The following is a 25,265-nucleotide window of genomic DNA, read 5'->3' on the forward strand; positions in this document are numbered from 1 at the left end:
GGAATGGAAATAGCCCAAGTGAGAGTTCAGTACATTTTTGTCTGTAAGGGCAAATGACCATCTTCAGTTAATGAAGATTTTTATCTGAAATTACAGATTTTTTTTTTTTTTAAATTTTCCAGGTACTGCTGAAGTTCTAACAGGAACTAGTCTTTTATTGAGGCATGTAGCCACCTCGTCTTACAGTCTGTGGTAAGTAACTTTTAGGCATTCCTTCATCAATTGCAGCCTCTGTCCCAACTGTTTCAAAACTCTCTACTTGTCCCTCAGTAGCTGGACCAAAAGCATCTGCGGCAGAAACTTCTGGAAACATTTTCATCTGCGCAGATCCACAGGACTGTGAAATATGATCTGAAATCTGCTGCTGTTTAAGTCTAACAAAATCTTCCTCATTGACAGATGAAACTTGCTTTGATCTTTCAAAATGTGAAATATCTGGACTGGTTTCATGTTGACCGCAATTTTGTTTGAAATACTGTTGCCTGGGCAAAATGCTTTCACCATCTGCACTATCTACTAATTGTAGATCTTCTGGCCGCTCCTCGGAATCTAACAAGGGCTGGGTGGACTCAGATCTTGAGAAAACCTGGACAGATGGAACCTGATGTCTGTAGCCACTATGTACAACAGTGGAATACTGGACAGTGCTAGCAGTGTTTTGTGCAGATTCATTTTCATCACTGCTAGAAATGCTTGGCCTAGAGGATGACATACACGAAGACCCTCCAATACCGCTGCTGTGCCCTTCAGTACTAATTTTTTCTTTCTTGAATGGGTCCAATGATTTCAAATCTTCAGGAAAAGGCTTTTTGGCATTTGCTTCTATTTCTACAACACTTACATCGGTGAAATTGCCTTCTGAATACATCTGATCTTTTGAATTAAAATTATGCTGCGAGAGAAAGAAAATGGCTTATTACATATAGCAAACATTCACTTAGAAACTCCTATGTATGTGTAAAATATTTTACATATATGCAGCACACAAATATTGCAGTTACAGAACTAACAGAGCTAATATCTCTGAAACTTCTCAGATAATCTGTATCACTAAAGCACTAACACTGAAATTGTCAGAATCCCAGTTTTATATTCTCATATTTCATGTCTAGATTGTGCTGCCTAGGATTAACTGGGTAGAAAATGAAAATAAGCCTCGGACTGAGGTATTATACAATATAACATTTTAATCTGTTAATATAAAACTCAAGGAATTTAATATAGGTATCCAGAAATCATTTTAGTTGCCTTATGACAGCTATCACATACCATATTATTTTATGTTTGATAAACAGAAAAATATCTTTCAATATTCTCTATTATATCTTTTGGTCGGGTTATACAAATGTATCCTAACATGCCTGGGTTATAGTATAAACTCGAAGCATTTCATCTTACCCTTGGAGGTGTGTGAGGAGACCACTGGGCAATATGACTCTTTGAAGGATCTGGAACATTGGGCCATATGTGTTTTTTAATTCTGCAGAGAAAATAAATATGGCATATGTGGAACTACATATGTAATAAACAGCAAATACAGTCCCTATTTGTAAACGCTATCCAAAGAATCAAACCAATTTAAACAAAATATACCTGCCATGCCCCAAAATATATTTTCTTGTAACCAATAGAAAAATATGGTTAAAACTGCGTAGGCATCTTAATCTAGTCAATCAGTATTCAATTAAAAACATCTCTGAAATTAAATCCTGCAATAAAACCATGTTAAAATTTTAGCCAGGTCACAAAATGTAATACACTACCTCTCAACAAATAAGAGTCCAGCTAACAAATTTTCACATTGTTACCAAATAAAATATGTATTTGACAAGGAACAAAGGATATCTTGAATGAGGTGTTTTTAATTTTAGCCTGTCAAAAACCTATTTCAGTATGTTTATCTTAAAAAAAGTTCACCTTAACATAGCCCAAAGTTAGAGAGGTATATGAGAGCCTACCAGACAAACTTGGGAACAATTATAAAACCGGGACATAAATATAAAAACAATGAATTCCTTGAAAGATACATATTACTGAAGAAAACCTCAATTTAGAATTAGAAATCTTCCCACAAAGTATATATCAGGCCCAGTTGGTTTCATTTGTGAATTCTGTCAAAGAAAATTCTATTTCTAAACAAGTATTTCCAGAAAATAAAGGTAACCTTGTAAAATCTTATTTTATGAGGTTAGTATTAAACCAACTCTAAAACTAGATCTAGACACCACAAAAAGGGACAAATCAATGTAATTCATGAATGGACGCAAAAATTATGAATACAGGATGGCTTAATATCTGAAAATCAAAATTTCCTTCCACATTCATGGAAGGAGAAAAATCTCAATAGATGCAAAGTATCTGACACAATTAAATACACACTTGTGACAACCTCTCAGAAAATAGAAATAAGAACTTTGTCAACTAACAGTTAACATCCACATGCAATGGTGAAAGATTAAATACTTTCACTTTTAAAAGTAAAATCCCATTAGGAACGACGGGAAGATGTCAGAGCTTACATTTTCTTTCTTTTCTTTTTAAAAAAAAGATTTTATTTATATAAGCACTGGGGTACAGGCCAGAGGTGCGGGAGGGTGAGAGAATTCACCAGAGACAGAGCAAGGAGCAGAACAGGCAGAAGGACCAAAGTACAATGCTGAGGGGAGCAGTGGATGAGGCAGGAGAGGTCTGCCTCACCATGTGGAAATCTCCCTGGCCATCCGGGAATTGAACCGGTGCTGCAGAGGCTGCGGACAGCGTCACAGAGCTGTGCTCACCCCACTGCACCACTGGGGAAGCCCAGAGCTTACATTTTCTACGCAATACTGTACAAGTCTTAGCAGAACAGGAAAAAAACTGAAAGCATAAATATTAGAATAACCCTCTTTATTTGCATGCAGCATGATTATTATGCACATAGAAAATCCCAAGATGTCCAAAAGGTTAGTAAATTAAGGGTTCAATCTCTAAGGTAAATACATTTAAAAAAAATCAACAATTCTATATACTAGCCATGATTAGAAAATAGAATTCTTTAAGAATTCCATTTGTAATAGTATAAAAAACTTAGATGTGTTAAGACCTATCCAACTGAAAGCTACCAAAAAATTATAAACTAAAACTCAGAAGTATAAGCTATGTTATATTCACGGACTGAAAGATTCATGACCCTTAAACTATTGTTCAGACTATACTTCTCCCTAAATTGATCTATAGATTCAGTAAAATCCCAATCAAAATTCTAAAAGGTCTTTTGTAAATATAAAATTGGTAAGCAAAGAAGCTAGCCAAAATAATTCTGAAAAAGAACATACTGGAAGAATTCTACCTGCTCTCCAAACTTACTAAAGAGCTGTAATAAGACAATGTAGTAATGACATTAGTAAACATATAAATCAATGGAATAGAACTGAGAATCTACAAATAGATCTAGACTTATATGGAAACCCATTTCAGCAAAGATATCCAGGAAGTTCTATGGGAACATTTTTTCAACAAATGATGCTGGAATGATTAGATATTATGGGGGATTGAACTTTGTTCCTGACCTCACACCATGCACAAAAATTTGCAATCACTCACAAGCAAAAGGAAAAAAAAAAAAAACAACAAAATACACTGACGGAAACATGAGACAGAATATTTGTGACACTAAATTAGACAAAGTTTTCATAAACAGAATGCAGGGGCCATTAAGAAAAAAATAAAATGGACTTCACCATTTAAAAAAATTTTGCTTTTTTAAATCATGGTTAAGAAAACAAAAGGCAAGTCACAAATTAGTAAAACATATTTAACAAACATAACCCGAATATAAGAACCTTTATGGTTCAATAGTAACAAGACAATTCAAAACTGGCTAAAAGATTTCAACAGACACATCAAAACAGTTATATAAGTGGCAATGAAATACAGAAAATCCATTTTCTGGATACTGTGTAAGAAAGAACGACTAAAACCTAACATTACTACGTGATGGTGATACGGAACAAATGGAACTCACATTACTGGTGAGAATACAAGATAGTATAGCCACTTTGAAAAACAGTTTGGTAGTTTTTTATACAACTTGCGAAGCTGGTATAAATTTTATATGTTATATAGCCTATAACATCTTATAAAGTTAAATAACTCAATAACACTAGATGTGGCAGGGGGTGGGGAACCAAAAACATGAATAAAGGTACTTACAGGTCTCGCTTATTAAAGCAGAACAATACTCCCAACAGGGTGATCAATAGGAAAGCTAAGCAAACAGGCACTACTATGGCTTCAATTTCTCCTTGAGCTAAAAAACAGAAAGGAGCAAGACTGAAAATGATGTTGACAAATATGCTAAAGAGATAACAATGCAACCTTCCACCCCAGATTACAGTTGAAAAGGTATAATACTATCAGCTTTTTACAGTCTTTTTAAATTGAAACTTTTCCCCCCTCTCTTCTTGGTAAATCATATCCTAGACACTTATGCCTAAGCAAACTGGCCACACAGTAAGCATAAAATATATGTTGGTTGGAGGAATAAACTGTATTTCAGTTTATTACATACATAGCTTATCTGGTAAGTTAAGAGTTTTCAACCATTTATTGCATTTATGTTCTTCACTCAGCAATCTTAGCAAAATATATCAAAACAAATATAAGTAGTGAGTACAATTGGTAAAGCTGCAAAATAATTTTAATAATTCAAGTACAAATTTACACTTCTACAAATAGGGCCTCCCTGGTGGTGCGGTGGGTTGAGCACAATGCTGTGAAGCTGTCCACAGCCTCTGCAGCGTGGGTTCGATTTCCGGCCAGCCAGGGAGATTCCCACATGGCGCGGCAGACCTCTCCTGTCTCACCCACTGCTCCCCTCAGCAGTGTATTTCAGTCCGTCTGCCTGTTCTCTTCCCTGTTCTGTCTCTGGTGAATCCTCTCACCCACGCCTCTGGCCTGTACCCCAGCTATTGCATAAATAAAAAATAAATCTTTAAAAAAAAATAAACTTCAAATAAAAATGAAACCCTCAGGCAAAATTTTTGAGTTTTTACTAATTTCAAACAGATGATATATATGATAGAGAGGGTTAGAAATTTTACAAGAATCTTAGTTGGTACAAGAGTGGCAAAGAAGCCGTATCATTTACAATGCAACAAAAATCCTATCTGTATTTAAGGGGGCTAATGGAGCTATTTTCCTTTTTTGTTCAAAGTTTTTTGTTTTAATTGTAGTAATGATGGTTTTCAATATTGCTTGTATTTTGGAAGTATAGGATTCCCCCCTTTCCTATAATGGAAATTTTTTTTTTTTTTTTTAATTTTCTAGAGGCATGTCTTATTTATTTATTTATTTATTATTTGTTTGTTTGTTTGGTTTATACATGCACTGGGTACAGTCAGAAGCGTGGGAGGGTGAGAGAATTCACCAGAGCCAGAGCGGGGAGCAGAGCAGGCAGAAGGACCGAAGTACACTGCTGAGGGGAGCAGCGGGCGGCAGGAGAGGTCTGCTCACCATGTGGGACCCTCCTCCGGTGGCCGGGGAGCAGCCGGGGATCGAACCGGCTGCAGAGGCTGCAGGCAGCTTCGCAACCCAGAGCTCAACCGCTGCGCCACCGGGGAGGCCCTATAATGGAAATATTTTTAACGATTTACCTTAGAGTGTCTGTTACTTCCTCTAGTCTCCCTTTAATTAACTAGTCTTTCATAGGAAAGATGTAAGAAAGTAATACTGTAGTCATATTCCTTGTAGACACATATCTCCACTCTATACATCCCTGTGTATATAACTCTACCCTCACATAAAATCTAATAAAAATCAAGAAATCAAATCAATGCTCAGGTATAAACTAAAGATTGGCAAATATTAACTACTGAATGCTCAAGATCTCATATGCCAGATCAAATTTAGACAGAACTTTTCCTTTATTGCTGCTGTAGTTTTATGCTTCATTTTATTGTTGGGCCTTTGCTCAGCAGCTCTTCTTCCTATCTGTCCACAGCCTAACTTCAAGGTTCAAGTATTGCTTCCTCCACAAAATATTATTTGAAGGTACAACACCTCCCCATCTCCCAGTCAAATAGATTTAAATTCTTACAGTACTATCTACATGGTTCAAATGGCTCTTCATATTGACCACACCTAAGCTTTGCCAGTGAAAAAATTAACATGTTTAGACAGATACAAACTCTTGGAATTTAGATTATAGGTGAAATCAGGAAAAGTTAATAAAACAACAAAGATGGGACTGGACAATATCAACCAAATAAACATCATTTCTCATGGGGTTTATCAAGTGCTATTAGGAAAAAAACAGTATAAATATCTTTTTGATAGTAAGAGACTAAGGTATATTTTACTAGGCAGTGTGCTTTTTTAAAGATTTATTTTATTTATACAAGAACTGGGGTACAGGCCAGAGGTATGGGAGAGTGAGAGAATTCACCAGAGACAGAACAGGGAAGAGAACAGGCAGACGGACTGAAATATACTGCTGAGGGGAGCAGCAGGCGAGGCAGGTCTGCCGTGCCATGTGGGTATCTCCCTGGCCAGCCAGGACTCGAACTCACCCACGCTGCAGAGGCTGTGGACAGCTTCACAGAGCTGTGCTCAACCTGCTGTGCCACCGGGGAGGCCCTAGGCAGTGTGATTTTTTTTTTTTTTAAGGGTTTTTTTTTTTTTTTTTTTAAATAGAGGCATGCTTTATTTATTTGTTTGCTGGTTTGTTTGTTTGTTTTTGTTTATACATGCACTGGGTACAGTCAGAAGCGCGGGAGGGAGGGTGAGAGAATTCACCAGAGCCAGAGCGGGGAGCAGAGCAGGCAGAAGGACCGAAGTACACTGCTGAGGGGAGCAGCGGGCGGCAGGAGAGGTCTGCGCGCCATGTGGGACCCTCCTCCGGTGGCCGGGGAGCAGCCGGGGATTGAACCGGCGCCGCAGAGGCCGCGCGCAGTTTCGCAACCCAGCGCTCAACCGCTGCGCCACCGGGGAGGCCCTAGGCAGTGTGATTTTAATGATTAAGGGTATGATTCTCTAGTTAGACATATTTCTGGAATATTCTCTTAATAAACTGTTCTGGACCTATCAACCATCAAGCCAAACGTTTTCTTATGGTATCTAAGACCACTCCATGATCATTTCTTTAATTAGGTATTAAATAGATTTACACTATCAATATTTAATTTTACATCTTAATACTGTAAAACCAGAATTTTACAATGTAAAAATCAGAATTTATGAACACTTCATTTATATGAATCCAAAGACACACTTTTAACCAATTTCAGCATATAAACAAAGTCCACTTTTAGTATGCTTAAATTTTAAAAACAAAAATGATCAAACATCTTATTTCTTACCAAACTTGGGTGTAGTAAAAGTGAATTCTGGACCATCCTTTCCACCCTCATCTGTGTATGCTGCCATTCGTACCATGTACAAAGTGTCACTAGTCAAAGAGGAAAGTGTATATTCTGTGTGGGAAGAATCCACATTCACAGCTGGAAGAAATTAGTAAGTGTGCTTTATTCAACTACTCAATGTTTTTGCTTCAGTAAGCCTATTATTTGACATAGTGAAAACATTCAAAGGTAGCAAAAATATATTTTACCAGGAAACAACTTCCTTAAATGTTTATATAATATTCTGCTATAAACACAATTTTAACAGGACCATGAAAATAATCGTATGGCATATTCTTAGTTATGTCTTTTCTGACAATACTATATTATATTAAGATGTATAATGTAAGAAGAATTAAATACTTAAAAGCTTAAGAAAAAGACACTTGATTTCTAATAACCGATAGTTTGTATTACCAGTTTCATTTCCAACGATGGTTCTATAAAATATAGTGTAATTTCTAATAAATCCATTCTGAACATCAACAGGAAGTTGATCCCACTCTAAGACAGCTTCATTTTTCCCCACTTTTTTTGTCCGAACAGTAGGTCCTTTGGAAGGTGCTAGAACAGAATAAAGGTAGTCATTAACTGATAATCATTAGAATTTAATAAAATTTCCTATCATGAAATGATTTGAACATGAGACATATCCTTATTTCAAGGGATGAAATGTCCTGGTTAATACAAAAATGAACATTTTTCAAAGAAAATGAGTTTTGACTTACGTGCTTGTTTAAGGTATGCCTTTATAGACTCAGGGCTTCCTGGACCATCAGCATACACTGGAATAACTGTTATCAAATAACGCTTGCTCTCTACTAGGTTCCCTAAATAAAGAACAGTAGATTAGGGTTTTTTTTTTCCCCTATTAATTCCACAGTAGATTAGCATTTTCCCCCCTATTAATTCCATTATTTTTACATTGTAGTATTCCACAACCAGTAAACTTTCCCTTTTAAGTAAGCATTGCCTGTTGTATACCAGTCAAACTTATTAGAAAGTATTCATGAAAGTAAAAGGTTACTTTTATTGCCAATAAAGTGGCAATAAAATTGCCACTACAATTAATGATTGCATTTATATTCAGGTTTTATAAAACAGAGCCTTACTATAGTTTGACAATTTGTGTACATCTAAACTAATTCTCAGAGCTGCCTAGTGAGCAAGATCTAGAGAAAGCAGTGATGGCCCTGGTTAGTTAGGTGACTGGGAAAAAACAGAATTAGTGTATTTCCCTCAGAATGTAAAACAATTTTAGAAAAAAAAAATTATCTTGAATATTATCTCAAAATTAACAAAGCAATCTATTCTGTGCATCCAACAGTGAAAATTTTCTTTTTTTTGACAGCATTTTATCTGTTCATAGCAAAAAATGAGGTATCTGTTACACTGAAGTTTATACCGTCTATAATTTATATCTTCTGAAGTTACATGTTCCTTTGCCTCTTAAACAGTAATTTTATCTTTCCTTGATGACTCAGTATTATCAAAAAGGTAAAATAATATTTATATTCTGCTGCAACATAGTGGTAGTATCAGGCTACCTGCCCTGAGGTCTCAAGGTCTCCTGAGCCGAGGCTATGCTTTTTAAGTTTTCAAGAACTTAAAAAAAGTTCTTACCAATCTGTCTCCTCTCTAGTCCCACCCTGCTTTTAAATTTATTAAAGGTGACAAACTAGACAACCAAGTGTATTAAAATTGTACATTAAAAATAGGTTAGTGAAGGCCAAACAGTCTGTTTTATGACCAAAGCTCACAAACCTTATTGTAGGTATGCCTTTGCTTAGATTCTGATCTGATTATTCATAGCTGTATTTAATGGTATCTTTCCTCACTAAAAAAGCACACATAAGTGTGCGTGCGGCTGTATAATATCATTATGTTCTGTCCTTCATTAGTACTTCCATTAAAAGACATAAAGGAATCGGAGTTCTAGTTCTTGGAAATCTGCTTCCCCCATTTAATAGCTGTTTAAGAAGTTAGTTATCTAGTATAAATTCTTTTCTCACTAAAAGCAGATGGGGTCAAATCAGGTAGAGTACATAAAAAAATCTCTTATTTTTCCAGCTCTGTGAGCTTTCCTTTTGATGGTCAAAGCAACATTGCCGAACAAAAATATTAACTTTATACTCTGTCAATAACACCCCCTATGGTTCAGAGAGGTTAAGAATGACTTGCTGAGAGTCACACATCTAGTAACTAGTAACTATGAAGACTAGAAGTCTTTTCAATAGCCACACAGAAAAGTTAAAGATGTATTTGTCCAAAGAGTCAGCAAAGGCATATCAACTTCATTGTTTCTACTCACGTATACCTCTTAAATAAGTGTGATGTATGGTACCATCTTCTTGTTGCCAGTCTGGGACACAGGGTGATTTATCCGATAATACACACCATTCAAGTATATATTTGTTTACAGATTCATTTGGAGCAGTCCATTCAACCCAAAGCATGTTATCTTTGGGAAATGCTTTAAGATCCGTTATGGGGCGAGTACCTTTAAACAGAGTTTGAATACTAATTTGATAAATCAACATTATAAATCTGAAATTTTGACATTTTCATTTCCATAACCATGTGATCTATCTTGCTATCAAATTTTATGTTCTGTAAAATTAACATGTATTTCCATGAATTAAAAAATTATTTCATTGTAATTTACATGTAAGGTAGTCTATTTTTGAAACTTAAAACCTTCCTTTCCTAAAGTTCTTCAAATTTTTGTTATGTAAATTGCATTTTTCTTCTTTGAAGCTATAAAACTACAGATAGATAAATGTAGCTATAAAACTATATATTTTAGTCGTGTGTGTATGTCCCCCAAGCCTCAAAATATTTTTAAAAACTAGATTATTAGAAAATCCTTAATTAAATAGCTTACTGCAAAGTTTAAATGAGCCATATATGATATAGCATATTGTCTGACTGCTGACTGATTTTTTAAAATATGATCATCCCTGAATTGAAGAGACAGTCTTATGACTTATGTTTTTATGGAAGTCCTGTCAATATCTAAGCACCTCTTTTTATCCATAAGTCAGGTTCCATCTCAGACACAAACCTTGAAAGTCATAGGCAGGGATAGTTAAAATAGATGCATCTGATCTGCCAACCAGATTTCTTGCTGTCAGAGTTGCTATATAGCGGTCATTTGTGAGGTTTGTTATCAGTTTTGTGTCATTAACTGTGTAATTTTGTGAACGTGATTTCCATCTTGTTAGAGTCACTTCATAATCCAAGATTTTTCCATTGGCTTCAAAAGGAGGCAAAGCCTGTAGTAAAAAAGTTTAAACATTTCATAATTCTTGAATAAAATTAATCCATTTTTGTTTATATACATAAATTTTGCTATGTCAAATATCTAAATATTTAATCAGAAGGGAGTGACAAATCTCATTTTCAACTCATTAAGGAAAAATACATATTGAATGAAGCATGACATCAACTAAGAGGGAAAGTAGCATCATTCTGTTAACTTTTATTTATTTCTATATACAATTCTATACTGTGGCTTATGTGGACCTAACTACTTCTTTCAGCCTAAATATTTTTCATTTAAGTACAATATATTCATGTATGTATATGAAGTGCACACAAGTTTATATTTCCTATTATTGGCATATATTTTGATTACCTAAAATCCTTATTGTTTTCTCTGAGGCACGCAGGAAAATTCAATAAAGTACATATACTGGATAAATAAAGTATAAGCCCTCCCCCCCACGAAAGTTACGAAGCCTGATTACACAGTACATAGAGTTATTAAAAATACCTACTAAATGCTTTGCTAATATTCAGATGAATAAAAATTTAAGTTAAAGCTCCAGTTATAATATCACCTAAAACGTATCTATATGAGCTAAAAGAATGTCATTTTTTACCTTCCATATAAGTTGTACAGATCTAAAGCCATGAGCATGGGATGGACGGATCTTATACCAGAAACTTGGTGCTCTGGATGGTCCTAAAGAAATGACAAATGTTTTAAAACAGAAGTTTTATTATAACAGTAAAATAAAATTCTAGAAATTATTCTTACTTTTTCTTAATATTCTTGTCTTTTAGTCACAAGATGTATCAAACTCTTTATACCAGAATTTTATCATACCGGCATGATATGCCTGGGTCTTCCTGTTGTCAGCATGATACAGATCATATTGGAATTCTTCTAATCTCTAATATTGTTAAAAGCTACAAATATATCCTAAGCAATAAACAAAATGCATCACTATTTCCTATGCTAAAAAAAAGAAAAATCACATTAAAATACATGCTTAAACAACTCCAATGTGTGTCAGAAAACAAAATAAATGGAGTAATTATTCTGTGAGTAACAGGATATAGTAGCAATAAATTCACAGGATTATTGTGAAAATCACTGACAATGAAAAGCACTTTATAAAACATCAAATGCTACTAAGTTTTAAAATTTCCTCTAGGATCAACTGATTTTTCAAATTTTTATAAACTGCAAAACATATTGGGTTGTCAAAAAAGTGATGATGTGGGCCTCCCCGGTGGCGCAGCGGCTGAGCGCTGGGTTGCATAGCTGCCTGCAGCCTCTGCAGCGCCGGTTCGATTCCTGGCCACTGGGTGAGGGCCCCACATGACGCGCAGACCTCTCTTGCCGCCCGCTGCTCCCCTCAGCAGTGTACTTCAGTCTGCCTGCTCTGCTAAGTCCAAGATATAGTTCATAGCTTTCCAAACTCCAGGGATCTCTTTGATTTGACAAAAATTATGTACCATTTCCTCAGAAAATGCACACAGGCACAAAGTCCAATATTTTGTCTACATTTTGAAGTATTTCAGGAACTTCTCCCAAATGACCCACATACCACTAAAGGTCCCAAAAATCCCAGATTAAGAACTCTGAACCAGTGATAGATTAATTTTCTTTCTTGGCATTTATGAGTTGAGAGAAAATTCTTTGTGGAGGTAACTTTTCTGCCTTTGACATTCTCAAATCAATACCTATCTAAATCAGTAGTGGAGCTGGAAGAGAAGTTTAAAGCAATGGCTGCTGCCACTGAGACCTGAAGGGAGTACTACAACAGGAAAAACTTTAAAAAGAAAACCATGATTATTTCTACATGGTAATAGAATTTAGTAACTTTAGTTACTGTTATTAGCAACTTAGATTTAGTAACTTGTTTGGGGAGGAATAATGGGAGTATGTCCTTTGATCCTTTTGGAGTCTATACTATATACTTTGTATCATGGGAAAAAAGAAAAATCAACCAACCAATCCAAAACTTCAGGATCCTTTTCCAGGGGACTATCAAGTACTGTTAAAAAAAAAAAAATACAGTACAACTATCTTTTTTGATAGTGAGAGGCTAGATATATTTTGCTAGGTAGTGTGACTGATTAATGATTCAGAGTATGACTGTAAGTTAGGCCTCTCCCTGGAATATTTTCTTTTTACAAACTGTTTTGGACCTCTCAACCATTAAGTTTAAAGTTTTCTCATAGTATCTAAGACACTGCTTCATGATCACTTTCTTAATTAGTTATTAAATAGATTTACACTATCAATAATACATATTAAACTTTACATTTTGATGACCTTTGATAAAAGTGCAAAGTATTGAATAAAATGATCACAAAATAAGAAAGAATAAGATCTATATTATTAAAACCAGACAGTTCATATTTAGAATTCCAACAGCTTTATTTCTTCATATACTTATTTACTTACTGTCTTCATATGTGATGCCCCTTGCTTCTTCACTCCAGTCACTCCAGAATCCTTTACCATCTTCCTGCATACAACGAATCCTAAAGACATACTCTGTAAAAGGTTTAAGGTCCTGGACAGTGAATGAAGATCGGGTAGATGTTGTATCTTCAGAGGGAATCTGAGAAATAAATCCAAGTCGAAAACTAGTCAAAATCAGTATATTTAATAGATTTGGGGAGCATGAAAACATCTATTAACTCATTCTTCCTCCCTTTTATTTTTCTTTCTGGGACCTGTAACACTCAGGGTTTTAGCAGGAAAAAGATGGCACACTCAGAATTTAAGATGACTTTAGTAAAGGGAATAGGGCAGAATGTAAGAAAACCTTGGATATTGCAGTCAATACTATGGGGCTTGTAATGTTACCCTTAAGCCTTAGCTTAAGGGGATACTAAAGGGTAATGGGATGGGGGTACACATGCTGGTCTTACTTCCCTTCTTTTTGTTTCTTCTGCCAGGCCCCCTCCTCCCTCTAACTAAATTCACTAAGAAACTATAAGGAATAGGAACCCAGATAAAAATCATACAGGTTAGCATTCCAAGACAAAGAGCAGGGTGGAGAAGGTTATAGATCTAGATAGGAGTTGTGGAAAAAAAATGTGTTTTTTAAGAAAAAGGAGGGGCCTCCCCGGTGGTGCAGCGGTTGAGCTCTGGGCTTCGAAGCTGCCCACAGCCTCTGCACTGCCGGTTTGATCCCCGGCTGCCGGGCGAGGGTCCCACATGGCGCGCAGACCTCTCCTGCCGCCCGCTGCTCCCCTCGGCAGTGAACTTCGTCAGTCTGCCTGTTCTGTTCCCCACTCTGGCTTTGGTGAATTCTCTCACCCTCCCGTGCTTTTGACTATACCCAGTGCTTGTATAAATAAATAAATAAATCTTTAAAAAAAAAAAAAGAAAAAGAAAAAGGAGAAGACTAAATAGCTCTTTCTCCTACCCTGAGATCAGTATTAGATATGAAATAGTTGTCAGGTTTTTTTTTGTACCACTAAATTAAGATTCTATGTTAAAAAAATATTTTGAAGAACTTCAAATAAGTATTCTCTCTGTTCAACATGAAGCACTGATCCATTTTGGTTTCTTTCTTTTTTCAGTTGTAGGTAAGTGTCTGAATAGAGGGCAGAAGTAGTAAGGTCATGATCCTCAATTCCCTTATGAATTCATTATTACAACCAGAAAAGCAAAAGCATACTGCTAGTAACAAAAGTAATTATATATAACATAAAGCAGTGTGGGGAGTTCAGTACTATGGTGACAGCCTTTTTTTTTTTTAAATAATAAATTTTATTTTTATATTCCCCATACAATTGCAACCCCCCCATTCTGACCCCAATCCCTCCCCTCCCGCCCCCCACCCCCCCAAAAAGTGTCTCTGGTTCATAGTTTTTTGTTGATTTTGATTTTCACTTTCTTATAGTTATTCATTTTCCTGGTCCCTTATTTAAGTTTTCTAGATTCCTGCTATGAGTGAGAACATCCGGTATTTTTCTTTTTCTTTCTGGCTTATTTTGCTGAGCATGATCCCTTCCAGCGCCATCCATGTTGCTGCAAATTGCATGTGTTTATCTTTTTTGAATGCTGAGTAATATTCCATGGTATATATGTATATGGTGACAGCCTTTTTAAAAAATCCCAAATATTTCTTTGCTGACAGCATCTTTGGGTATATAGCCCTTTTCCTTTTCAGTCATACAAGTGCCCACCAAGTCCTTGCTCTACCACAAAAGTGTTGGCAAATTTCCTATAAAGGTCTAGAAAGTAAATATCCTGAGGTATGGCAACATAGTTTCTGTTATAACTATTCAACTCTTCCACTCTAGCACAAAAATAGCCAAAGCCAATATAAACAAATTAGTGTGGTTATTTTCCAATAAAACTTTATTTACAGAAACAGGTGGCATGGCTGAATTTGGCCTGCAGTCATAGACTGCCAAACCCTACTCTACCTTTACATATAAGCTTCTCATTTTTATTCTCCACTTAATTATTTGTGTTCCTCACTTCTGATGAAAAATGCTAGTCTCTAACACTCTATAGCACTTCTCTATTTCATTTAAAGGAGACTATATGCAGCAAATTACATTTTTTATTTGGAAATCTCCCTGTTTGCCCTTGCTTGAAATACAGATCAACAGATATCAAGCTAAATATTTCATATAACCAGATGCATAAGACAATCTGAAAATGATTGAGACTTTTAGGTTAAAGTATTCAAAAAAGACTATTTGAATAAAAAGTAATTTTTAATTTACCTGGCTCCAAGTTGAGGAATCTTTGGTCTTATATTGAATGTTGTATTTCAGTCTTATAAAATTCTTAATATTTGAATTGATCCATGTCAATTTCAAGATACTAGACAGTTCTTCTGAGTTGCTGACTGATAAATTATGGGGTGGATTGGGTTTCACTGAAGAATAAAATAAATACTAAGTTTATTATGTTATACTATTACAACTTCTTATACAAATTCAAATATACTCTTTATATTTTAAAATTTTCATTTATTCTTGCAAAGTCAACAAATTTCTTTGAAAATGCTATTATGCTACAGTATAACAGAAAAGAAAGGTTTCTAAAGAAACTAGTGTTGTTTTCCTTGTCAGTTTACTACATTTGTTAATCTTCTTGGGTTCAAATATTAAAAGAAAACTGAATATAATGTACAAAACTAAAGAAAATAAAGATAGGATACTTATATACTATGATTACAAAGCTGTAAAACTTAAAATTGAACAAATACCAGAAAATAGCATTTAAAATAAGTGTGGAAGAATATTTTTCTTTTTCCAAATTGCTTTTAATGTTGACGAATTTGTAAAATCATTAATAAAATGCTTATTTCAACATTAATTAAAATCTAAAAAATAATTTATAAAACACTGTGTATCCCCATAAATGCTCAAATTCAGGTTTACAATTACCTTTATCTACAGGATCAAAATTGATGTGATCTGAGGTAGCCTTCCCAAGGGCATTCTCTGCTTCTACCCAGACTTCAATGTTGACAAAATACACAGGAGAATAATCAACAGTGCATGAAGTGGGGGTGCTTCGTTTTGTTTTACAATCCGCAAACTTCTCTGTTGCCCTAAATATAAAAATGAAAGAATCAGTCACTTAAAAGATTTGAAAGAAATTAGAATGAAAAAAAAAAAGGTCATACCAGATTGGTGTAACTTGGAATTAAATAAGCTAATTCTAGTAAGTTTGGAATAAAATTATTGGTCACTAGAAACATATAATTCCTTAAAAGCTAATCTGCCTTTTCCTGATTGTCTTTATTTTTTTTTAAAGATTTATTTATTTTTTATACAGAAGTTGGGGTACAGGCCAGAGGTGTGGGAGAGTGAGAGGATTCACCAGAGGCAGAGCAGGTTGCAGAACAGGCAGACGACAGAAATACACTGCTGAGGGGAGCAGGGGCGAGACAGGAGAGGTCTACCATGCCGTGTGGGATTCTCGCAGGCCGGCTGGGATTGAACCCGCACTGCAGAGGCTGCGGACAGCTTCACAGGGTGGCGCTCAACCTGCTGCGCCACCAGCAAGGCCCTACCTGAGTGTCTTAAAATGCAGAATTATTTTCAAAATTTTACTGTTAATACTACATTCAGTTTTACACTCTACCTTACTGACTCTTCTCCCAAACTTATCTATTACCTTATGATTTTAATACTGTTTCTTTCCTGGGCCTCCCTGGTGGTGCAAGGGGTTAAGCACAGCACTGTGAAGCTATCTGTAGACTCTGCAGCACCACAGATAGATCACAGGCCAGCCAGGGAGCTACCCACATGGCGCAGCAGACCTCTCCTGTCTCGCCTGCTGCTCTCCTCAGCACTGTGTTTCAGTCAGTCTGGCTGTTCTGTTCCCCACTCTGTCTCTGGTGACTCTTCTAACTGCCCCCCACCCTGCATCTCTGGCCTGTACCCCAGTTTTTGTATGCAAATAAATCTTTAAAAAAAAAATACGGTTTCTTTCCTTTACTAAATCCTTGCTGTACTAACAGTGGCTTTCTGTAAGAACAATATATTTTTACTAACAAGCATGATATGGTAGGAGATGATAGGAGAACAGAGATAAGAATTTCTATCAGCTGGGAAAATTCCCTAAGCTTCTTTTCAGCCAAACTTAGGCAATCACTTTCTGATTTTTATTACCATAGGAAGTTTCAAGTGGTATTACTGTATTTATTCACATGTTTAAATTATGCATTGATATTTACATATCTGTAATATTTATATACACACTAATTTAAAAATAGATAAAACAAGTGAGGTAGGGCCTCCCTGGTGGCGCAGCGGTTCAGCGCTGGGTTGCGAAGCTGCCTGCAGCCTCTGCAGCGCTGGTTCGATCCCCGGCCACCAGGCAAGGGTCCCACATGGTGCGCAGATCTCCCCTGCCACCAGCTGCTCCCCTCCGCAGTGTACTTTGGTCCTTCTGCCTGTTCTGCTCCCTGCTCTGGCTCTGGCGAATTCTCTCACCCTCCTGCGCTTCTGATTATACCCAGTGCTTGTATAAATAAATAAATCTTAAAAAAAAAAAAGTGAGGTAATCTCTAGGAGGAGGGATACAGGAGATAGGAAACTAAGACTACTACTATGAATAAAACTTGTACAGATTTGACTTTTTGCATTTTGTTACTTTACATTAAGAAACCTCCTAAATATCAGAAGCAATCAGAAACATATAAACTCTTGCAATGGGTTGTGATATAATACATAGAAAGGAACTACTTCCAGTAATTTAATTACATCCTCGGTGAAAGGAAAAAAACTCAAAACTGTTTTTAGTAATCATATTGTTCATACTCATACTAGCATTTTCTGTAGTTATATTTATCATGGAATAAAGCAAATGAATAATTATGTTGGTGGTGCTGGAACCAAGATTTTCAGATACAAAAGCTGTTGATGTTAGAGGGATGAAATAAAAAATCTATAGTTCTGATTTTAAATTGGAAATATCAATATGAATTCATGATGTATTTTATCTTAAAAAAACTTTTCCCTAGCTCTTTCCACTGAAAAAGACCAGAAATAGGGGCCTCCCCGTTGGCGCAGCGGGTTGAACTCAACGCCATGAAGCTGTCCATAGCCTCTGCAGTGCAGGTTTGATTTCTGGCCAGCCAGGGAGATACCCACATGGTGCGGCAGACCTCTCCTGTCTTGCCCGCTGCCCCCCTCAGCAGTGTACTTCAGTGGATCTGCCTGTTCTGCTCCCCATTCTGTCTCTGGTGAATTCTCTCATCCTCCTGCAACTCTGGCTGTACCCCAGTTCTTGTACAAATAAACAAATCTTAAAAAAAAAAAAAAGACCAGAGACAACGATTCCACTGGCAATGTGTTTCCCTAATATCCAGTCTCTAAATAGTATTTCACGTCAAATGGATAGCTACTCGGGAAATGGTTGATTCTAGGACAGAAACTATATGTTAAGATGAATCTGGAAAATCATGTCATATCAGAATCAAGGAAGTTAGTAAGACTAATAAAGTTGTGTCAAAAGGATGATAAAAGGAATACATTCCCACTAACTAAAGATGGGACAATTTAAGTATCAAGAATAATAATGATAATAGATTAAGACATAACACATGCTTAAATATAAATACACAATGAGGGGATAAAAATCTTCATTACCTACTTTGGAAAAACGTTAGTGAAACAACTCAAAACTGGTGTTAATAAAGGGAAATTATGACACTACTTTTTCTTATATGTGTCTCAGAGTAATGATAGCTGATAAAGAAAAGTTTAAGTATTTCATGGGAAAAAAGATAAAATACCACCATTTTGTATTTCATGACAGCTTAAAACTTTAAGTGAAAAAATAATGGGGCAGTCTTTGCTGAAAGTCACCATGGTTTCCTTCAATGGTGTTTGGAGAGACTCATGCCTGACCTAGGCCAGTAACTTAAGAGTCAGCCCTCTGCCACTTCCTCACAGCAACCTTGGATCTCCTAGGACCTCTTATTACTGACAGGGGATAATGCAGTGGCCACCTCTCCTCAGCTGTCTGCAATGAAGACTGTGATCCCTAGAAAGTTCCAGAATTACCACCAGGATTCTGGGCTGCCATCAACTTCTTGATAAACTTGGAACTATCTGCCTCCTACATCTACCTGTACATGTCTTACTTCTTTGACTAAGATGATGTGGCTTTGCCAAATATTTTCTTCTTTAATTTTAGGTGGAGAAGGACATACTGAGAAATTGATGAAATGCAGAACCCAAGAGGTGGCCAAATATTCCTTCAGGATATGGAGAAACCAGATTCTGACAACTGGGAAAATGTTTTTGAAAGTAATGGGAATGTGCAATTACACTTAGAAAAGAGTATGCATCAGTCACTACTGGAGTGGCACAAAATGCACACTGACAAAAACATCCCCCATTTTGTGTGACTTCACTGAGATATATTTTTCATCAAAGAATTGGGTTACCATGTAACCAACCTGCACAAGATGGGAGTCCCTGAATCTGGCATGACTGAGTACCTCTTTGACAAACAAGGCCTGGGAGACTACAAGGAGAGTTAAGTCTGAGGCTAACTTGCCATAGGGTGAATCTCTGGTCACCAGTTCAATGCATGAATGTTGGAGTTATCTTTACTAAAACATCTACTTATGGCCTTTAATTTATACTATTCCTTCAAAAAAAAAAAGTAATTTATAACCCCTAATCAACACCCCCCACCAAATAAAAAAATGGAAAGGAACATGATTAAATACCCAAAATATTCCACTGAGTCAGTATCATTCCACTGATACAATATGGAGCAGACAAAAAATCTGTACAGAGAAAATCAGATAAAGCAGTTGCTCACAGAATGGGTGGTGACTGAGACTGACGAGGAAGGGACATCTGGAAACTTTCTGGGAATGTTAGTAATGTTTGATATCTGGACAGGGGTTACGAGTCACAGAGGTAAATGCAGAAGTCAAAACTCAGTGACTGATACACTTAAGACATGCCAAGTTTACTTTAAGATGTACACACATTTTACCAAAAAATAAAAATGTTTAAGGGTGAAGTATATTAATGTATGCAACTCATTTTGAAATGTTTTAAAATGATGAATTGATAGAGGGAGAGAAAGATGTATAGATAAGTGATAAAGCAAATATAGTAAAATATTAATTGCAGAATCTAGGTGATGGGGATGTTTAAAAGTTCAATGTAAAATTCTTTCAACTTGATGTTTGAAAAAACTAATGGACTATTAAAATGAAAGGTTATGGCTGACAACACTTGAAACCACAGCTCAGTCTTAGTATATCATAAAAAGTAAAGTTAACATTATGTGGGGTTGGGGGATTCCACAGTGGTGGTTCCTTGTGGAAGTACACACTACTCCTAAAATTTTGAGGGGTGGGGGGGAAATCAAACCGGGCCTCCCTGGTGGCGCAACGGTTTAAGCACCGCAACGGTTTAAGCACCGCACTATGAAGCAATCAATAGCCTCTGCAGCATGAATTTGATCCCCCAGTCGGCCAGAAAGAAACCAACATGGCGAGGCAGACCTTTCCTGTCTTGCCCACTGTTCCCCTCAGCAGTGTATTTCAGTCAGTCTGCCTGTGTTCTGTTCCCTGCTCTGTCTGTTGGGGTCCTCTCACTCCCCTGCATCTCTGGCCTGTACCCAGATCTTGTATGCATAAAAAATCTTAAAAAAAAAAAAATCAAACCCAAATCTAAGTAAGTCTGCATCTAATAGCAATTTTTTGGAATAAAGGGCCAAAGGAATACATTAAGCAATGTATATCTAATATTTTAATAACTTCATTGTATACAAAAAGGAGAAGCAGATAGAAACTTTCGTATGATTAGAGGGACTTAAAGACATAATTTGCAATACATGAAATTTAGGTTTTGATTTGAAAAAAATGTAAAAATACACACATTTGTGACATATCTGGGGAAATTTGAACACTCAAGTATTTTCAGTTATATTTGGAAATAATAATGTTATGCAGCTATGTTATCTAAAAAGTGTGCTTAAAATGAGATATGTACAAAATATTTAAGAATGAGAAAAAATGATAACAATGATTTTATTCAAGACAGTCTGGGTGGGGTATATTTCAATAAGACTGGTCGTGAGCGGATCACTGCTGCAGATGGATGATGGATACATGGGGATTATACTATTCTCACATTTCAGATGTTGTAGAATAAAAGATTAAATTAAATGGTTTTAAAAATTGTGTATGTTTTGAGGAAAACTCCAGCACAAGTGACTAAACTTAAATTCAACAAACAACTACCTTAGAATAACTTACCATTCGGATTTTAAAGTGAAGTTTGTATCCAGGTGTGTTTCCTTTCCAGGATCCCACTGACACATCATTTTCTTTCCTTCGTTCACAATGCAAGTCAAATTTTTAGGTTTATCTGGAGGGACTGAAAAGGAAACAGCAGCAATTCTCAAAAACCTTTATACACATAGATAGCATGTCATTTATACACTAGACATTACCAAGACTATATACTAAGACATTTACAACATAAAGTAGACCAAAATAATACATAACAATGACACTCTTTTTTTAGGTCTCATTTTAAAATGTTGTTCTAGAAAGCTGACAAATACTTGATTTTCAAAGAAGTTACTAAACTTAGGTTACTCTTTAGGCTTTCAATACATTACTAATGCAAATGTAGTTCCATTTCTAAGCTTAATTAAAAAAATAAATGTCCAATAAAAAAAATCATAGCTGAAAAGTTATAGCATTTCATAAGAGCCAATAGACATTAAAAATGATTTGATATTCACGGCAAAGTTTTCAGTAATATAAAATACAAAACAAAACTTACAGCCTGAAATTATTCTGATTCCATAAACATTCTGATCAATCTGTCCAAATGTACGAATGTTGCAAGTGAGCTGGGTAGTTAATGAAGATATATCTGTAAATGTGACACTAGATGCTGTTCTGTTTATGATGGTATATTGTTCACTAGGAACAGTAACGTGGTTTGTTTTCCAGAAAATGTAACTGGCATTTACATGATAATAATCCATACATTTTTCCTTTAGCACACACACTGCGGTGAAATTTGAACCAAGTTGCACAACTGGAGACTCAGGGCTGATATGACCACATGGATTTAAAAGTTCACCTGAAAGGAACAATAATAGAAGATACAAAAGTAGAGTGAATTTTTCTGGTGTAAAATGGTATTTTATATCAGTGCAGTTCCCCAATCTTCAATAAAATATCTTTAAAAATAAGAAAAAGAAACAGTGAAAATTAACATGGTCAGAATTTAATACATGAGTTTGTAAAGAAATTACACATCATAAGGCACATGGAGTTAGATTTAAAAAAAGAAACATGAAAACTTCAGCTTTTTTAATAGAATTCTAACTTCACTTTAGGAAATATCGACTGCTAGCAGCATGATTCTCATTTGCTCCAGCACCAATCCTGCTCCTTGACTGAGATTCAGGGTACAACTTATACCCTTCAGTGGTAGTCTCTGTTCCTCTCTAGCCATGAATGCTGTTGGAGTATGGTCTGGAGCAAAGAGAGATAGTATATATAATTCATTTATCAAAATTAGGCAACAAAGGAAATAGTTTTAACAATCAATGTGTAATATAAAACCCCATGTTAATAAAGAATCAGATTGTATTAAAAAAAAAAAATCTACGAATTTTCTCTGACCCTTAGCTTAAATGAAACTATGGTGTTTTTTAGCTAGCAAAAAAAGCTTTGTTCTTTAATAAAAAATGACATTCAGATAAAATCATTAAAATCATTATACTCAGACCATGTCTATTTCTGGTACATTGTATTTTTTTCCTTACATGCATTTTACTCAAATCTTAATAAATATATACTTACTATCCTTTTTCTAATGCTTACTCTGGGCCAGGAATCGTCAAAATGCTTTCTGTATATTGGCTCATTTAATCCTCACAATAACCTGAGAAGGTACAGACTATTATCCTCAATTTATAGGATTAGGAATCTGAGCCAGATTAAATGACAAGCCAAAGCCCTGTAGCTGTTAAGCAAGAGAGGTAGGATGGTATATTTAATGTGATATGTGCACTAAGAGAAGAGCCGAAAGGGTAATCAGCACACACGGAGCTGGAAATCAAGTCCTATAAAGAATGATTAGAACAATGAGTAAGTACAGGCTGGGGAAGAGAGAACTACAGGAGACACATGAAAGCTGTCCTTCAATACTTGTAGAACCGAGCAGTGGAGAGACAAAGTAGACCTACTCCAGAAGGAGGATTATCGGGAAAGTTACAAGCAGAGAAATTTGGGTTCAAATTTGAGGAAAGACTTTCTAAAGAAGTTTTTAACAAAAGTTTTCTACGAAGTTGCATTCGTAGGTTTTGAGAGAGTTGAATCAATTTTCCTTCCTCCCAATATGTCAGACTTAATTTTTATTCTATACTGTGTTTTTATGAGACAAGTTTACTGATTATATGCTTAGATGTCATGGCTATGTTACATTGCTAAAAGTTTCTGAGTATTTGTTCTTGACGTCTACACTTACCTCATTGTGAGCCAGTTACAACCAGTTCTTAAGACAGGCAAAAGGTTGTTTACCGATGTGAACAGTACTCTTTATTTTGGTATCACAATCACAAATCAGTAGATAACTTTGGCCACAAAGAAGTAAAGTACTAAGAGGTGGGCCTTCCTAGTGGCCTACAGGTTAAATTTCAGCCCTATCACCACTATAGCCTGAGTTCGATCAGGCCAGGGAGCTAATCCACATATGGCCTAGCAGACCTCTCCTGTCTCACCCACTGTTACCCTTAGCAGTATATTTCAGTAAATCTGCCTGTTCTGCTCCCCACGCTGCCTCTGCTGCATTCTCTCTCACACACGCCCTCCCCTGCATGTCTGGTCTACATCCCAGCTGTTCTATGCAAAAAAAAATAAACAGATTTTTCTCTAAAAATAAAACCTTTTTCCTTTCCTATCTTGAAGTTATTGTTGGTATAACTAAACAGCATTTAGAATTATTGAGTGTTTCAACTCAAATTATATAAATTATTCACTTCCAAAAATCCTTTTTAAGAGAACATTATTCTTTCAATAATGATCAAAGAAAAACTAACTATATAAGCATAATTATATAATAAGCAAAGCTTAATTATATATTTTAAAAAACACCTAATCTATAGGGGTGGGAGGAAGGGTATTTCATGAACCTTACCTATACATTCAGAGGTGAGAAAAAGAAACAAGGCTTGTATTATCCAAGTCCGTAACGTCAACATCTTGCACAGATATTTCTGTAAAAGATATGTAGTGTTATTTCAATTTTTTCTACTACATGCAAGCGTAAACAATTTCTAAAGTTCTTTTACTTGTGTGTAGATTTTCATGAAAATGCAGAAAACAAGTTTACATAGACTATTGCTGGGAAACATAACTTGTACTTTAATTAAGAGAACAACCCTCCCTATTATGTGAAGTCTTGCACTCTAAGCAAATACTGGCAAAACTCACCATAACACAAGTTCAAAAAAATACTTGACAAAATGGGAAAAAAATCTGTAATTCATAGTATGATCAAAAATATCTCCTGATAAGTGAAAAATGCCTACAAATCACTAAAAAAAACCACTAACACCTAGTAGAAAAACATGAGAGATGAGTTGAATAGTCAATTTATAGAAAAGGAATTATAAGAAGCGCAAACATGAGATAATACTTTCAAATCATTCATAATGAGAATTACAAATTAAATTTACCCAGATAGGAATGTAAGATAATATAGGTACTCTGGAAAACAATTTGTCAGTTCATTAGTAAGTTAATGGCATATCAGAACTCAACATTTCCACTCCTAAGCATATATCTAAGAAATATAAAAAATAGATGTCCATAAGGAGACTTACATTCATAACTTTCACATAGTTTTATTCACAATAGTCCTAAAATGGAAAACAACCCAAATGTCCATCAAATGATGAATGGATAAACAAAATATCCAAACAATAGTTTATCCATACAATGAAACACTATTCAGTAATATAAGGAATGAACTAGTGAAATAGCAATCAAAAGCATCAAGCCAAATGAAGTCAGACTTTATAGCTCTATTTATAAGACATTCAAGAAATGGCAAAACAGGGATTGGCTGGGGTTGCGGTATGGAAGGGGAATGTTAGAATTTTGG

At 35.6% G+C, this 25,265-nt stretch overlaps 1 protein-coding gene across 5 annotated transcripts; it reads right to left on the reverse strand.

The window, feature by feature from the left end:
* Positions 1–11: 11 nt before the first annotated feature.
* On the reverse strand, positions 12–24,360 carry IL6ST (interleukin 6 cytokine family signal transducer; the record flags this gene model as incomplete). 5 transcript variants are annotated; one of them, XM_084233534.1, is made up of 15 exons in its annotated part: positions 12–892; positions 1,399–1,480; positions 4,192–4,288; positions 7,338–7,478; positions 7,797–7,943; positions 8,108–8,209; positions 9,697–9,879; positions 10,444–10,654; positions 11,264–11,346; positions 13,081–13,240; positions 15,369–15,523; positions 16,038–16,204; positions 21,392–21,512; positions 22,137–22,232; positions 24,297–24,360. In XM_084233534.1, 15 exons carry the CDS (start codon positions 24,358–24,360, stop codon positions 155–157), a joined length of 2,547 nt encoding a protein of 848 aa, XP_084089660.1. In that variant the 3' UTR covers positions 12–154. The 5 variants fall into 5 exon arrangements, with proteins under 5 accessions (XP_084089660.1, XP_084089657.1, XP_084089659.1 ...); XM_084233531.1 differs by having other exon boundaries at positions 21,927–22,232; XM_084233533.1 differs by lacking the exon at positions 9,697–9,879 and having other exon boundaries at positions 21,927–22,232.
* Positions 24,361–25,265: the final 905 nt, after the last annotated feature.

Source organism: Talpa europaea (assembly GCF_964194135.1).
Source record: "Talpa europaea genome assembly, chromosome: 5".
NCBI classification, from domain to species: Eukaryota; Metazoa; Chordata; class Mammalia; order Eulipotyphla; family Talpidae; genus Talpa; species Talpa europaea.